Here is a 17,943-nt window from a genome sequence, read left to right as displayed (position 1 = left end):
TTTTGACTTTAAAAGGAAGCCAGAATTGTCTTTGAAAAAAAAAATCTGTATTTGAATAACAGTAAAAGTCATAAAACAGAGATAAAGGCATAGGAAATGAGAATTGGTTAACTCCCGATTTTAAACAATGTGAAAGAAATGTTTAGTTAACTGTGTGGAATCAGAGTTAATAACATTTTACTCATTTACTTCCATATAATTGAGTATTTCTAGTAATGAAGGTTAGATAGAAGCCCTTTACTTTGTAGCTGAATGGCAGGTTGTAAAGAAACATTTAATTCCTTTTGACTTTCTTAGAAAGAAAAAAGAAAGCCACATCATAAAGGTGGGGGAAAGGGTCATAATATTTTATAACAGGATGCAAGAGACTTTGCAAACAGAAGAAAATCTAAGCAAAACCCAGCAGGACTGATTTGCCTCCTTCAATCATGGGGAACACAACCCAATCAATCACTTGTCATACTGGATCGCAATAGTAAAGGTGGATTTTATGGTTTATGGTTCCCAACACTGCACACTAATCTCCCTGTAACACCATTTAATTGTTTCAAGCTGAGGGCCGGAAGCTTTTATTTCTTTTCTGAAGTTCTGTGGTTCTTTCATTTTCTGGTCACCAGAATCTGTATGTATACACCTCTTTGACATGTCCTATCATGACAGGAGGACTTATCTTCAGTGAAAGGAGGAAACAATCTTTCCTTAACTTAATATAAAAGCTTATCTTTTTATTTATATTAAAAGCATGAACACATAAGAAGCACAAAATTAATACTGAGCCACAGAGCTTAACAAAATGGCTTTTGAGGTTTTCAGAATTCACTCCACAATTTTGCTTAGTTTAGGCATAAATGCTATATAGAATTCCACTCATGCTGGAATACTGGTTTTGTAAAATGCAGATTTATTTTTCTATTTTACCTACTGCATTTATTTATTTTGAAATATACTTACACTGCCGCTAAGTCTGGAATTCAAACCTTTTTTTTTCTTTTAGTTTTTTTCTGAAACATGTAAATTCTTTTTTGCCTCTCAAGACCCCACAGTTATCAGAGATGCATTTTGATAATCCAAAATAACCTATACAAATGAAATAGTGCCTACCGGAGAAAAATCATCTCATTAAAGAGAAAATAAAGTCATCATGTGACTTTGAAAAAAATCAGACTTTCAGAATTCCTTTTAGTGTCTTTTCATCACCAAACACTAAACTAGGAAAAACATCACTGTATCATTTATGCCTCATTCAATATATGAGAAATTTTGTGCATTTAAATAATGCACACTAGAATAAATATCCAATCATTATGTGTTACGAAAACGGTCACCTGAAAAGAATGGATATCTTTAAGAACAGTTCATATCCAGATCATTTAGGTTGTGTGAATGCATACCAAAGGCAGCTTAATATTCCTACTTCCCTAGTTTAAAAAACGACTATCTTTTGTGCTGGTGGAATTTCTAGTTTTAGAAGGCTTGGAAAGAAATGAAGAGGTGTGAAGAAATATTCTGAAGATTCCTTGAGCACATAAAAGTGGCCAATTTCAAAGATGGATAATTCTTACACCTGGGAACTCTATTCTCTGATATTTCTTTTTGATCACTCATTTTCTAGAGTTACTTGGATTTGTAATTCAAACTTTTTTTTAACTAAACCAATAATAAAGCTGGATGTAACTGCCCAGACAACACATGCAGCAGCATCAAGGGAAACATAAAGAACAAGTTTTCCACTGGAGATGTTTTAATTCACATTCTCTTTAATTTTAATATTGAATTTGCCATCTTTCCACAGACAAATTACTATTCAAGAGATTTTTTTCCATAGCTATTTTTCCCTTGGAAAAAACATTTATGATTAATTCATATAAAACAAATCTAAATCTGAACTGCTGCTTAAATTGGTGAATAATTCTAAATGATCAGGATAGGAAGGTAGAACATACTAGAGAGTGAGGCCAAAATCTCAAACCAAAGGGCTCTTTGTATCCTAAAAAGATAAATGGCCACATATTTTCTAATGTTCACTTAGCTAGGGACTATCACTACTTGTTTAGTACTATATGGAATGATTTGACATTATACATCAGGAGAGACAGAAAAGGTCAACAGTCAAAGAGAACAAATTATTGCTGGGACCGAGAACAAATGATTACTCAGATGAAGAAGGTTAAAGTAGCAAAAGCAATTAAAATTGAAAGCTGGTGAGTAGAGAAAATTGGAAAAACAATCAGGGTGAAACTGGGATATACTGATGAAGAATTATCAGTAACAACCACAAACTTACATCGTGAAGCTAATAAGTACCTGACAATACACTAGGAGTTTTATATATTCTTTTTGCCTTAGTCAGAGCCTTTTCCTTTGGGTTTAGAAGTTAGCATTACTGTTGTAAGAGGATTTTCCAAACAGTTTTGAATCCTAGGAAGTCTTTGAATATTGAGCCTCGATGCTAGAAGATACTACTGGGTGTGGAGGAACCAGGAAACAAAAAGGTAATAATTTATTGCAGTGAATCCAATTGTAGAAGCTCAAGCTATCTAAAAGACAGAAAAATGTCCAACCAAAAATTTGATTTTTTGATGTATAACAAATCACATCACAGGACACTTTAAAATTCATAGAGTGATACAAAGTTGAACACTGATAACTTCGTTAACTCTAAAATCATTGGAAATTACTGACCTAAATGAAAACAATTATAGCTACCAGTGCTGAGAAAAAAGGCAAAACTGGAAAAACTGAACAGATAAGTAAATAATGGCTGGTATTAATGGACATGAACAAAATAACTGGTCATATACTAGTAGTCACGGAGACAGCTTTCAGTCACTAACGACATAGCCTCCAATTACCCTGACCTCTTATTATTAGACTTCATTACAGTGAGTCAAAGCACTTGTCATAACACTAAATAAGCCATAAAACAATGTTTTTAGAATTGAAAAGTTCAATGCAAACTCTCACTTACCTTCCCTGTTAGAACTGAGGGAAATTCAGTATCAAACTTGTTGCTCAAGCCAAACCTTAAAAACAAAGACAGAACAAAATATATTCTACCCAGCATATTTAACTCTTTCCCTTAAAAAAAGTTATAAAGCCATGCATTTTTCTTTTGATGTTGTGACCTAAAAGCATGTCCTAAAAATAATTTGATATTTATAGAAAATAAATCTTTGACTATTAATCCAAATTAATAGTAAAAGAAACTTAAGGAGCCAATGTTAAAGTAGGATTCTAACTAGAACCATGATATGAGATTAAAAAATAATAGAGAAACACTGACACAGAGCGGGAAATATCACAACTTTTGATTGAAACATTTCTGTTAAAACCCATTTTAATTGATAACTGTTGGAACTGGCTGATGGGTTGTATGTGGGAGTGGATTATACTATTCTTTCTACTTCTGTGGATATATGAAAATTCCTAATAAAAACTAATGTAACCTTTGGAACTACAGAGCTTGACAACTTCCGATCAGTTACTATTCAGATACTCAAAGGTTGATCCTTATGAATGGCTTTTATGTATATGTTCAACCAATTTTGAGAAAACAGATCCCAGCCTCAAAAGCTCTAACTTTTTTCAAGTACACTCATTGAAATCTGTACTAAGTCAAAATGATTTTTTATAAGCCTTCCTTCACCTACTTGGTGATTGATTTCAGTAGGAATAACAAAGGTCACTTCCTGCATGTTAGATGATATATCAGAGTGACTACAATTTTATGTTAGTGTAAGCAAAAAGGAAAAAACACTAACATTTAATAAGAACTCCTTTTGAGGTAGACAATAATAGTAACAGTTACCAGTAACTATCTACTTACCATGGGTTAGACACTGTGTTAGGCAAATACATTACCTCTAAAATTCACAACCCTTCAAGAGAGGTATTGTTATCTCTGTTTTACAGAGAAGGAAGCTGACACTCAGAAAAAATTTTTTCAAAAAGTAATCAAATGACTTGCCCAAAGTCACATAGTAAGAGGAGGCAACCAAAATTCAAATGCTAATCCCTAAATTCTTTCTGTCCTATATTAAGCTCCTTGAGAACAGAAACTATGGCTTATTTACTTTGCTATCTCCCACTATGCTTAGTAGCACAATGGAATCTAGTAGGTGCTTAATAAAAGTTTGTTGAATAATAAGCTACTGTATGTCCTGTTTGGTTCTACTGATTTATTGCACTTTGGTCTTAGGGTCACTTTAAAGACAGCTTAAGAATCCAACATCCTATTAAAACTCTCTGTGAGAATCATAGTCTCCTTGTATCATTTATGCTAATAGCTCCTCTTCAAGGACACAAGCCAATCTTTGTGCTCTTTTTGTGCAAAAAGACTCTCTATATTTAGCAGCTAGCAGCAAGGTACATATCTGTACATAAATATATTTTACCTTGCATGTTTAAAATGTATTTTAAAACAACAAATTCTATATTTTAAAAGAGTTGAGAAAATCAATTAGCAATTATAAAAAGACCTTAACTTCATTAAAAAACTTCATTACTTCTCTAGGTGTCAGTACAACACATAACGAGAGCATTACATTTTTATAATAACATTCTCATAACATCCCCCTTAAATCTATACATAGAGGAGTATAGCCAAACTTAAAAATAAAATGGTACTCTTGCACATAAATTTTTATGGCAACTTTCATGTGCTGTTTGAGAAACTGATACTCTAGTATTAAATATATATTTGTAATTATGTACTAACTAAGCAATCAGTAACATGACAAATATTTAATAGAGCAAGAAACATATTTCATTCAAATCATATTTAGCTAAATAGTGACCTTATCACTAGGCAAGAAGATGTAATTGGATTCATTATTCCACAGTTAATTCTTATTGCATAACAAAGAAATAGATACAGGTTTCATTTATAGAAAGTAGACATGATACATTTGAAAGCAGAGCTCTATTTCCATTCTTATAGCTTGTCTTCTATTTTTTAAAATTAAAAAAAAAATCCAATTTATTTATTTTTGGCCGTGCGGTGCAGCATGTGGGATCTTAGTTCCCTGACCAGGGATCAAACCCGTGTCCCCTGCAGTGGAAGCACTGAGTCCTAACCACTGGACCACCAGGGAAGTCCCCTTTTGCCTTTTAGCTACAATGTTAATAATATGTTCCTACCTCCATTAGAGACTGCTGCCATTATAGCTTCTCCCAGTTGCCATTCTTTTACTACATATCAAATACATAGAGGATATAGACAGATGTATTCCTCAAAATGCATGGAATATTTCTATTTTTAAAAAAATTTTAGCTTTGCTATTCTCTTTGCATTTATCACCAGACAAATGAACTTTCGTTGCCACTGTTTCCACTTCCTTAATATTATCCCTTCCTTTCTTAACCTTTTGAATGAACATGCTGGCTTTTTTTTTTTTTTTTTTTGGCTGTGCCGTGTGGCATGTGGGATCTTAGTTCCCCCACCAGGGATTGAACCCATGGCCCTGTGTTGGAAGCGTGGAGTCTTAACCACTGGACCATCAGGGAAGTCCCTAACCTTCTGAAATTTCTCTTTTGATGCCGTTACTTTACTGAAAATAATCCCTTATTCGGTAAATTTATTTAGAAAGACAAGTTCATCTTATTTATTGCCAAATTCAATGTCCTCTTCTCAGAACTTTCCCCCCTGACTTTGCAGCCTGTGATGCTGTTCACCACTCCTTCTTAACATTCTCCGATTCATTCACTCTCTCCTAACACTCCTGTCTTTTCCCAAAGTTTAGCTTTTAGTCATCTGCTCCTCTTTCTAAAGGAATTATAACAGTTCATCTATTTTTAATAGCCTTGACAATCACTTCTATGCTGATGACCATCAGATCTATACCTCTAGTTCTATATTTCCCAACATGCTCTAGTCCCTCATCTCTAATTGCATACTAAAAATTTCCATTTGGAAATAATGCCATTTGCAGCAACATGGATGGACCTAGAGATTATTATACAAAGTGAAGTAAGTCAGAAAGAGAAAGACAAATGCCATATGATATCACTTATATGTGGAATCTAAAATATGACACAAATGAATTTATCTATGAAACAGAAACAGACTCACAGACATAGAGAACAGACTTGTGGCTGCCAAGGGGGAGGGTGGGTGAGGGAGGGATGGAGTGGGAGTTTGGGATTAGCAGATGTAAACTAGCATATATAGAATGGATTAACAACAAGGTCCTACTGTATAGCACAGGGAATTATATTCAATATCCTGTGATAAACCATAATGGAAAAGAATATGGAAAAGAATGTATACATATATATAAATGAATCACTTTGCTGTACAGCAGAAATTAACACAACATTGTAAATAACTATACTTCAATAAAATAAATTAAAAAACAACAACAACAAAAATAACAATTTCCATTTGGATATCTTGCTACAAAATAATACACCTCAAGTGAACACTTCTAAAATTAAAAGTTACCTTTTATTGGAAACTGGCTCCCCCCTTTCAAATTCCTCATCTCTATCAATGGCACATTGACTCTCTTTAACCTAGACCCTGGTATCATTTTTTGGACCTTCCCTCTTCTATTTTTTGCACCTTGCTTATATCCAGGTGGTCCCAAGTCCTGTTATTTGTTCCTTTGAAATCATTCTCATATCATTTCCTTCCTTTCCATTGCCACTGCTATGTTGGCTCTTGTCTTTGCTCATGTGGTTTCTCTTGCTTCCTCTCCCTAGTTTAAATCCAATGCAGTCCTCAAGGCTCAAGTCAACCCCTGCTGCAAGCCTTCATGGATTTCCCTTTCTCTGAACACTCATAGCCAACTTTAATCTGTACTACACAATTCAAAATTTAATAAAATATTTTCTTTTATTCTTCGCTGATCCACACCAATTTCTTAAAGGAGATTTTCCTGTTAGCTTTGTAAACCAAGACCTGTACTTTGTTTTTTCTGTATTCTTCATAGTGCTTAGCCCAGTGCTCAGGTTCTCAAAAAATGCTTGCTAAATTCACATTACAAATTTTCTTCTCTAATATAAAAATGGACTGTATTTTCTAAAATATAAAAAGTATATTAGAAATGGTAAGGAGGGAATACCCTGGCAGTCCAGTGGTTAGCACTCTGTGCTCTCACTGCCAAGGGCCCAAGTTCAATCCCTGGCCGGGGAACTAAGATCCCACAAGCTATGCAGGGTGGACAAAAAATTTAAAAAAACAAAAAAGAAATGGTAAGGAAAATGTCATTTTATTTCTTAAAACACTCCATTATGACCTACATTTATCTACTTCAAAAGGTATAAAGATAGGCAAACTAGGCCCAACATATTCTCATAATTTTGGCTAAAAGGTAGTAGCAATTCTGTTCTTGCCCACCAGGGATTTCTTTCCTTAACTTCTCCATTAGATATTCAGCTCCTAAAACAAGTACTTAAATAATCTTAGGCACAACATTTTACTTAGCAGCTACTAGGAAAATGTTGAAATGGCTCCTGCTAAATGAACACCTCAGCTTTGTTTCATAAGTAAACCATTAAGTTAAGAACTGTGAGTCCACAGAGGTTAGACAAGCTCATCTACCCATTACTGATCAGTGATAGACATGAGTCAAGATGTGGGGTTCTTCAGCATTAGACAAAGGCACTTGGGAACTGCTCACACTGTCATTTTATCGGCTTCATTAAATATAGAGCCTATTATGTGTTTGAAGCTGACCCAGCTGGTGGTTCTTAATGATTGTATTTTATTTGTTAAGTGTCTCCAATGCCCCAAATTTTAATTTCTTGGACAATTCTTTGGAGTAAAGGAAACTGAGGTAAAGAAGGATAGGTCCTCTAGTTGCTCTTCCCTCTTTTCTCCCTCCCTATACCCCTTACTGTTTTTAATTCTTTTGAAAATGACTATACTTCAGCCTTTGAAAACCTTGCTCAAATTTAAGTTTATGTGTTCAGGTTGTTTAAGAAAACACATCAAAGTGTAGTAAAATTCTGCCAACAAAAACCATTTCACTAGAAAACTATGCACTTATAGTAACACTGATTCTGAAGCACGTGCACTGATCTCTATTTACTATACCAAGAAAAAGGAAAGTCTATGCCCTTCAATTAAAAGAGATTTTAAAAAATTAGTTAAACTTCTTTAATCTTCCATATGGAAATAATCATGTCTTGCCGCCCTGTAAAATGACAAGTCACCATAGCTTCAGTATTCTCAAAGCCTAAAATCTTATAAAATACTTACCTTATACAAACACAAATTAACAGTGCTTCACTGTAATTCCTCAAAGACAGCTGTTTACAGAAAAGGCATTCCATTCACTGATTAGAGAAGTATCAATATTTGTAGTGCTCTCTAACTTTCTGCAGAAATGCACTGTTTGGCAAATTTGGCCATCTTTTTTCAATTCTGTATATAATCACTTCAGCTCTTTTAGATTAATTTTAATGAGAATTTTATATATTCCTGAGAATTGGTAACCTCTCATCTCTACTAACTTCTATACAGCTGTATTATCAAGGGTAAATATCTATATATTTTAAGTAATATAAAGAGTGTGGTAATACCTATAAATAAGAAAAAAAATCTCATGAGATGTAATTTTCCTTATAATTCAATACAGTGGATCCAAATATTCATCCTAAAAATATCAAGATGAAAAATGATAGATACTAAGCTACATCACTCAAATGTATAGTATTTCTGAAACAATACTTACATGAGACATTTCATTATTTCTGTTTCTAAAACCTCAAATCTGTGGGAGTTAATTTTGCCATTTACATATATATTAAAGGCATTCTTGTATCTTTTAATAAAATATTTTAGGTGTGTTATACAATATTTAAATGGTAGTGCCCATCATACTGGCATACTGACACATAGAAGATGGCAGTTACTGTTCGTTGTGCTGGGCATATATACAGCAATGAGTAGCACATCAAATATATCTGCCTTAATGACACTTTTTAAAATTTTTAATTTGAAAAAAGATACCCAAATATCCATTTATGATCATCATCATCTCAGATTTGGAATTACAATTATTCTGGTTAGGTCATTCGACTTCTCAAAAAATTATAATTGATTGATAAGACATTAAATGATATCTTGATAAGTAACAAGAAAACCAATGTGTAAAGATGATATAAGTACACAGGGGTATTCTGACACATAAAGTCTTGCTCAACAAACCTTTCAGAGGTAAGGGCATGCCATACCCCCAACCCCAAATCTGGTAGTATTATTGTATCTATGCTCAGAAACACAAGTACTCTCCAGAGGATGATTCAACTAACTATCATTTGTTGAGGGCCTATAATACAGCACACGTTATGGTGGGCATATTTTTACTAAAGTGAACCAGTATTTATTCAACTCACTTTTACTGAGTGTCTACTTCAGGGCAGGCACTGTGTTAGGCACTGAGAATTCAGACGTAACCAGTGATTGTCCTGCCATTTCTGCTTCCAATTTATTCAGGGCAGAGAAGACTTGCAGGAGGTGGTGACTTATGAGGTAAGGGTGGTGGGTACTGGGATTCTAGATGAAGGCCCCAGCTTGAGCAGAGGCAAAGAGATAAGAAACAGCATACTGTGAATAAGAAAATACAAGCAGTAAAGGGAAATGTCAAGAGATTAGGCTGATAGATAGGCAGGGTCCAGTTCTATATTCCATGTTATAGAGCTTAGACTTGATCCTATGGATGAAGGGGAAACCACAGTCTTAAACAGAAAGTGGTGTCTCCATTGAGCAGCAGGCTGAGGGATAGATTTGGAGGTGACAAGGATGAAGACAAGATGACTAGTAGGGTGGTGAAAGGGGCTTGAATCAGGGAAGTGGCGGTAGGGAGGAAAAGAAGAACATTTTAGGTCATATATTATTAATACCCACTGATTGCTTAGCTGTGAGAAGATTGAGTGGGAAAGAGGAACCACTGATGAATAATGGGATAGGAGGAGGTACATTTAACTGAGTTGGAGAACTCAGAAATAGGAGGAATGTTTTGAGGGGTTGGGACGGGGGTGTGAGGGGATGTGATGGGGGGAGGATGAGTTTTGTTTTGAATACGTTGAATTTAAGATGTCAGTGAGCCATTAGGTGAGGAAGTCCAGATAAGAGTCAGAGCAGAGTCTGGTATAGAGATACTGATACATATTTGGGAGACATCAGATAATTGAAACCATGAGAGTCAAGATGAGACCATCTAGATAGAGTAGGGAATGAGAATAGTGGGCTGAGAACAAAACCCTGGAGATCACTAGTATTCAAGGAGCAAGAAAGGAAGAGAAACCCATGAACGAGGCAGTTAAGGAATAACCAGAAAAATATAAGGAGAACCAGGAAGAGTGAAGTGGCCAAGGAATTCCTAGATTTGTTTGGCTGGCAAAATGTTTTTTTTTAAATCAGAATTTGAATACCTTTAGGCAAAACATATACCTTCCAGTTCAACTAAGGCCCCATCATTACTCATGCTGCACTATTTTCTTGACCCGTCTCACCTCTGAAGGCCAGTGTGTTTATGACCCCTGGAGTAAAAGCCTCTGAGAAAGAGGGAGTCATTATATGCAGCAGAGAGGACCAGAAAGATAGGAAATTGAAGATGCCCACTAATTTAGCAACAGGAGGGTCATGGTGATCTTAATGATACCAGTTTGTCTGTGGTCATGGTGGCAGAATCCAGATTACAGAAGGGTAAAGAGGAAATAGATATGGTGAATGCAGCTACTCTTAAGAAATTTGGAGAAAGAAGGAAGAGAGATTAGACAATAGCTAATGGGGAATGTAGGTCTAGGAAGGCTTTTAATTTTAAAGAATTAGAGAGACTCTGAATATGTTTACAGGCTGAGCCAGTAGAGAGGCTGAGTGAGGTAATATTATAGAGAGAGGGGCTGCCTGGGAGGAGGCTGGAAGAGAAGGGTATGGAAAGCATAAGTGGAGGGGTGAGTTTTGAACAAGCAGAGGGACTCCATGATCTCTGAGGGTGGAGGAAGAGAGCACAGGAATTCAAACCTAATTAAGACCCAGTGCAGGTGTTTCAGCAGGAAAGTGACATGATTAAACCGTGTTTTACGAAAATTAGTTTGGCACAAGCATGCAGATGGATTGGGGTGGGGAGAGGTGGCAGACTGTGGCCGCAATTCAAGCAGGAGATGATGGCAACCCAAACTAGAGAGGTGCCAGTAGAAATGGAGAAAATGAATAATCTAATAGACCTTTTAAAAGGCATGATGACATAATTCTGGAACAGACTGGCAAAGGACAATTCAAGGAGAAGGAAGAGTTAAAAATGACTCAAGGACTTGAAATATTACCCTGGAAGATTGGAATGGCAGTATCAGGGTCAGAAATGGGGCAACTGGAATGCACAGCCAATCTGGGGAGGGAAAATAAATTGGGTTTAAGATATACTGAATTTGAGGTGATGGTTCTCAAATTTTAAACTTTGAAAAGAAACAACATCCTCTAAAGAACAGATGACTGTACGAAGAATGAAAAAAATAAGAATGGGAGAGAATAAGAAATATTTCATTCAGATAGGGCAACTAACACTCCCATGCCAGAAAAAAATTAAAGAGGCTGATATTTTAGACGTCTCAGAATTAGATTAACTATTTCCTAAGGATCTTACTTTACCTGTTGTAAGGAAGGTTTTCCTATCATAGAAAGACCAGTTTCTCATTTAACATCAAACATGCTTTCTAGGTCAGAGAATGTGTACAATACAACTAAGTAATTTTCCAAATTATGTACACTGGTTAGCAATTCAAGTACTGGTTTGCTGCTTTTCAGGTTTTGGCTTCAATTAATACCAGCAGTTACTATGAGCACCATTATTTCACACTCCTTATTCCAGAATTTTTAAGCTGAGAGGGACATTACACCTATCATAAGGGCCTGGGCATGGCAAGTGTCAGTGCTTTGCTTTCAATTGAAAATAGGTTGTTAAGTACTTCACCATGGTTGTGTGAGGAGTAGAATGGAACCACAAATAAGTTTTAGGGAACTTAAATTCTGTTTTCTTGCCTGTTCTTTGTTTTCTGAATTTTAGAAAAAAATGAAGGGGAGGAATGCTGGAATATAAAATTATGGACTGGAATAAAAAGCCTTTTTCTGTTTGATCATATGAAATAATCTGCATGAAAGTAACCTTTGGTACCAGAATCATAATTAATTTGAGTAATAAATTGTTTCCCTAGTGATGAAAGGATTTGAAATAAAACAGCGCAGTAAGCTGGCATCTGAACATTGTAGGCTATCTGCAAAATTCTTGGACCAAGAGAAATTGTGTTAAAATTGCCTAACCAAAAGACAGGTCTAAAAATCTCCCCACACTCTTCCACAATTTCAAAATCTTCCTTAACACTTTTCATGCAAAGATCACAAAAGTATATTACAATTAAAATACTCAGCATGTTAAAATTAAAAGCTAACATGATGGGGGGAGGTGGTGCATAATATATGATTTCAGATAATATGAACTCAACTGAAAGTCAGAGGGGTAGGTGAGCCATTATCAAAATTACAGGCAGCATGACTTGATAAGAAAAAATAGTCCTATTTTGAAAACTCAGTAAATGATAGCATAATTAAGAGGATGAACATGACACAATATTCAAACTTCCAAGTATTTACTGTCCAAGCACATAAAAACGAGACAGCACTCTTCAAAGCCCAGAGAACCATTAAATTTTTCTTCTGCTTTGCCAACTACTACGCTATGAGGTCCCTCCCCCTTTTTATTTTCTCAAATATTATCCAAGATGTCAATTTAAAAAAAAACTCTGTATGAGTTTTCAAAAAATCATTCTCAGCTCCTAGGGGACTAATTTCCATATATATATTTAATGTTTGCATATTTAATATTTGGGAATACAAAATCTCCTGCAGGTATGTTAAATTATCTCAGAGCTGAAAGGCTTTAAAAACCATCTACTCCAAACCCCTCATTTTACCGATGGAGAAATCAAGGCCCAGAAATGGGAAGTAACCTGACCAAGGTCACAGGGCCAGTAAGAAGCAAGGCTGGGACTAACATACAAGAGCCCTCACTCTCAATCCATTACTCTTCCTACGTTTCACAGCTACTTCTCAACCTGAACCTCTAATTGTGTGATATTTAAGAAACGTCAGAATGAGGAGTGATCAAGACACGGAAAGGATTATTGAATTCATTTACAAAGGGATTAGATAGGAAGAATGGATGGATGAATACGTGGATGGGTGGATATTCTATAATGTTATTCACAAAATATATTATGTTTCTGTTTTGAAGAGTCCAAGCCTAGGTCTCGTCACTTGTTACAGCTGTCACCGTCTTCCACCAGACATCAATCTTAGCGGCAAAGAGTCCGCTGGTACATCCTGCAGTTTAAAGACTGTTCATCGCCAGCATACACAGAAGCAAGGAGACTCACCCCTACTCCAATCCCTCTGGCTCCCAACCCCCTAACTTCCCTGTCCTATACTCACTTTTTACCCGGTGTTGGTGCATCACATTTGCTTTCTCCTCACTTCCTTTACACCTGTCTCCCTCAGTTTCTCCATTTAGACAAGGTGTCCTTTCCTAACTATATGCCTCAGTCAGCCCTCCCCCACTCCACAGGCCCCCTCGATTGCCTTATTCCTCTGTCGCCAAATCTCAGCCTTCTCAAACCCCATGGCTCCCTCTCGCTTACACAGTGATGTGGCCGGCGCCCCGCACCAATACAGGGTCGGGGGCATATCTCCGCAGATGCTCCTCGCTCACTACCCGAGGCGGGGGCGGCGTCTCCTCCACCTGCTCCTCTTCTTCTTCCTCCTCCTCCTCTTCTTCTTCCTCCTCCTCCTCATCTTCCTCGTCATCGTCGGGCCCCGATACCGACGACGACGACGACGGCGACGACGACGACGTTGCCGCTTCTTCTTCCTCCTCCTCCTCCAGTTCCGAGATCGTGTCGAACTCCGCCATGTTGGGCAGCAGGATGCTCATCACGTGACCTCTCGATCACCGCCACCCTCACGCAGAAGAGTTTGAACCTGCTGAGGTGCTGGAAGAGGAGGGGGAACGAAATGCAGAGAAAGAGGAGGGGGGTAGGGACAGGATTTAAGGAGATGCGCCTGCGTGGTGGGGTAGACAGGGGTGGGGGGGTGGGGGGGGCGGAGGGTGTTGGAGGCGGGGGCATGAGGGAGAGAGGAACAAAATCAGTGTACGCTTGCGCGGCTCCAAGGGAAGGGGGGCGTTAGAGGTGAACTACTGGGAATTGTCGAGGTACGGTATGCGGGTGCTGCTCCTAATACTGCTGTTTGGGCTTCTGCTGCTTGTTTCCCGGGGACGTATCTTCTGGTTTTATTTCCTATTAATTAATAATGGGTATTATTACCCCCTTCCCTCCAGTGCAGGGAAGGGATATTCTATAAAAGTGAGGTTAGAACTTTGCCCCATATATCTTAAGGTATACACTAATCCCTTACGTTTGTTCAGCATTACAGTTTAAAAGACTTTTGCAGCAGAACTTTGCCACACCCTAGGAGGCATTTTTATTAACATTTTACCGAAGAGGAAACTTTCTATTACTGCTACTATGCAATACTTATGGAGGACTTACTAAGTGTCAGGGACTGTGCTAAGTGCTCTATGTGCATATCTCATTTAATACTTCACAACCCTATGAGATATGTACCATGATGATCTCATTTTACCGGTGGGAAACCTAGATGCAGAAAGGTAAGTAACTTGCCCAAGGTCATGGAGTTACTAAATGGCAGACCTGGTTTTAAACTTGGGGGGTCTTTTCTGATTCCAGAAGCCCAGCACTCTTAACCAACGGGCTATACTGCCTGAAGTTGTTTGGAAGCGCTTCGTAGAGTGGTGCCTTTTGGACATCTTGAAAGATGTTTGAATTTTGGAGTTTTCGGGGGGAGGCGGGAGGAGGGAAATGGAGGGTGTGGAGGGAGGACTCCAACCCTAGGAAACATTAATTAACATCATCCATTTTCCAGACACTGGGCTAGACTCTTTCACATACAATATCTCAATTAACCCTTAAATAATCCTGTGAAGTAAGCATCATCATTATCTATTTTATAGATGGCAAAGCAGTCTCGGGAAGTTTAAGTAATTTATTAAGGTCTCTGGCGACCTTTTGTCCAAGATATTCCATTTCAAATATTCTATCTTCCCCACACCCGCTAAAATGTTACAGAGATCACATATTTTGAGTTTCCAATCCATGTCTCAAACTATTTCGTACTTGGCAGCAGCACAAAAATCCATGCCATAATTCAGGGATCATTAAGACAATAAAGTCACACAGCTGCTAAGTAATAAAACAAATACTGTAATCCAGGTATTCTAATGTTAGCTTCACTGCTCTTTCTGCTACACTATAGCTGCATCCCAGTTAGTTGGTGAGACAGGAAACAGATATAGCCACACTTGAATTTAGGGTGAGCATTATATTAACAGTATAGCAGTAAAAACAAAGCATTTAGGATGTATGAGGGAGGAAGAAATTAGTTCTGTGAAAGGCACTGATCAAACCATCATCATTATCAAGGAGTTTGCATTATTAAAATGGAAAACAATTTTGTTGTACTCAAAAGCTTGATTATTTAGGAACTTTAAAAGTAAGTTGCAGCACTATCAGTGAGCAACAAAATCTAGTTTTTTATAGCAGAGAGAACTTTATCCACTAGCCAGAAATTATAATTAAAGATAGACCCTTAAAGTATTTTATAATAGCCTTCTGGTATGTCTGTTTTCTTGGGCATTAATAAATAATGTCATGTCATTTATCAGAGCAAAATACCTTAGACTTAAGATCAAATCAATATTCTGCACCAGTTCTTCTCTTTCAAAAAGCAAAAAAGCCATAGGCAATACTAAAAATTTTTCAAACATCTTATATTATCTGTAAAGTTCCACTAAGTCAATCTCTAGAGGGAAGTATTGTGCTGATTACTGCTTAAGTGGTAGTTCACCACTCAGGATTAGCCTAGGTAGGGATATTTGAAGGGAAAGGAGTATAAGGAGTGGACTTGTGATAAGTGTAAATGAGGTATTGGAACTATGGTAAAAGTGAAGAAATGATGGTTGTGGGAGATGGGAGGGAAGGAGAGGGAGGGTGAAATTCCATAGTCAAAATAGAAAGAGGACCCTGACACTTAGATGTCAAAAGGACGAAACAGTTAAGAGAAGTGCTATGCTTGGAGAAACTCACAAGTATAGTCAAATCTGCTTATCTGTTTTCCTGCATATACAGTGGACTGAAAAGGTATATATGATTACAAAGGTAATTTGTTTTGCTGAACTATAGGAGAATTTGGAATTGGGCAAGCTGAGAAAAACATAATTTGTCAGCAACACAAGAGACAACATGATTTTTAAATGATACTTTAGCAACCATCAAGGATACTAAAGCTAGGAGTGAATGAAGAAGAAAGCACACCATGTAACTTTCTGTCTGATGTGCTAAGCAGGGCATGGAGGTAATTCTCCCATATGAGGCAAAAGGTCACAGGTTTAACCATTTGAGGGGGGGGAAATTTCAACCTTAAAACAGCTGAAAAGAATTGCAACTTTTAAAAGACAGCTTCCTTCCTCCCTCCCTCCCTCCCTCCTTCCTCCCTTCCTTCCTTCCCTTTCTTCCCTTTCTTTCTTTCTTTCTTTCTTTCTTTCTTTCTTTCTTTCTTTCTTTCTTTCTTTCTTTCTCTCTATTTAGATATCTATTTATTTAAACATATGATTCAGTGATTTTAGTGAATTTACAGTGTTGTGCAGCTATCACCACAAACTAATTTTGGAACATTTCTGTCACATTCAAAAGAAATCACTGTCCCATTTTCAGTTATTCACCACTCTTTACCCATAGCCCCAGGAAGTAATTAATCTACTTTCTGTCTCTAAGATTTCTTTTCCGGACATTTCAAATAAATCAGATTGTACAACATGTGCTCTTTTGTGTCTAGCTTCTTTCGCTTACCATAATGTTTTTGACGTTCAGCCATGTTGTGTCTTGTATGAGTACTTCATTCCTTTTAATTGATGAATAGCATGCCATTGTAAGGATATATCACATTTTGTTTATCCATTCACCAACTGATGACATTTGGGTTGCTTCTACTTTTTAGATATGAAAATGCTGCTATGAAAATTCACATACAAGTCCTTGTGTGAACATATGTTTTAATTTCTCTAGGTTAGGTACCTATGAGTGGAATTGCTGAGACATATGGTAAGACTGTGTTGAATTTAAGAGATCTGCCAAACTGTTTTCCAAAGTTGCTCAATCAGTTTACATTCCCACCAGCAATGTATGAGGAGTCCATTTTCTCCACATCCTCTCCAGCATTTGTTATTGTCTATCTTTTTGATTATAGCTATTCTTGTGGGTATGAAGTGCTATTACATTGTAGTTTTACTTTGCATTTCTCTAATGACTAATGATGTTGAGCATCTTTTCACGTGCTTGTTGTCCATGTGCTTGTATACCTTCTTTGATAAAATGTCTATTCAAATCTTTTGCTCCATTTTAAAAATTAAGCTTTATTTTAAGATAATTGGAGATTCATATATAGTTGTAAAAAATAATACAGAGAAGTCCCATTTAACCCTTTACTCAGTATCCCTGAATGATAACATCTTCCATAACTATAGTACACTATCACAACCATGAAACTGACATTGATACAATCCACACATCTTACTCAGGTTTCCAGTCATACATGTACTCATTTGTGTATGTGTATTTAGTTCTATACAATTTTATCACAGATGTAGGTTCGTATAACCACCATAGTCAAGATAGAGAAGAGTTACATCACCACAAGGATCCCTCTTGTTATCCTTTCATTACCACCACCCCCCTCCTCACAACCATTAAATTGTCTACCACCTATAATTGTTATAATTTCAAGAATATTATGTAACTTGTATCATACAGTATGTAACCTTTGGGGATTGGCCTTTTTCACTCAGTATACTTCCGAGAATCATCTAGGTT

The 17,943-nt window shown here is 36.8% G+C and overlaps 1 protein-coding gene across 2 annotated transcripts in view; it reads right to left on the bottom strand.

Annotated features, from left to right (window-relative positions):
* The window catches only part of CHIC1 (cysteine rich hydrophobic domain 1), a 436,141-nt gene extending 422,072 nt beyond the window's left edge, over window positions 1-14,069 (bottom strand). For both annotated transcript variants that reach the window (XM_082377544.1, XM_082377545.1), the window contains exons 1-2: window positions 13,639-14,069; window positions 2,969-3,023 (exon numbers count right to left, since the gene is read on the bottom strand). In XM_082377544.1, coding sequence (XP_082233670.1) covers window positions 2,969-3,023; window positions 13,639-13,931 — 348 coding nt within the window. In that variant the 5' untranslated portion in view covers window positions 13,932-14,069. The remainder of the gene's footprint in view (window positions 1-2,968; window positions 3,024-13,638) is intronic.
* Between the last annotated feature and the right edge of the window lie 3,874 nt (window positions 14,070-17,943).

This window comes from Balaenoptera borealis (assembly GCF_965194805.1).
Source record: "Balaenoptera borealis genome assembly, chromosome: X".
NCBI lineage: Eukaryota > Metazoa > Chordata > Mammalia > Artiodactyla > Balaenopteridae > Balaenoptera > Balaenoptera borealis.
This window is presented reverse-complemented; position numbering and strand designations above follow the sequence as displayed.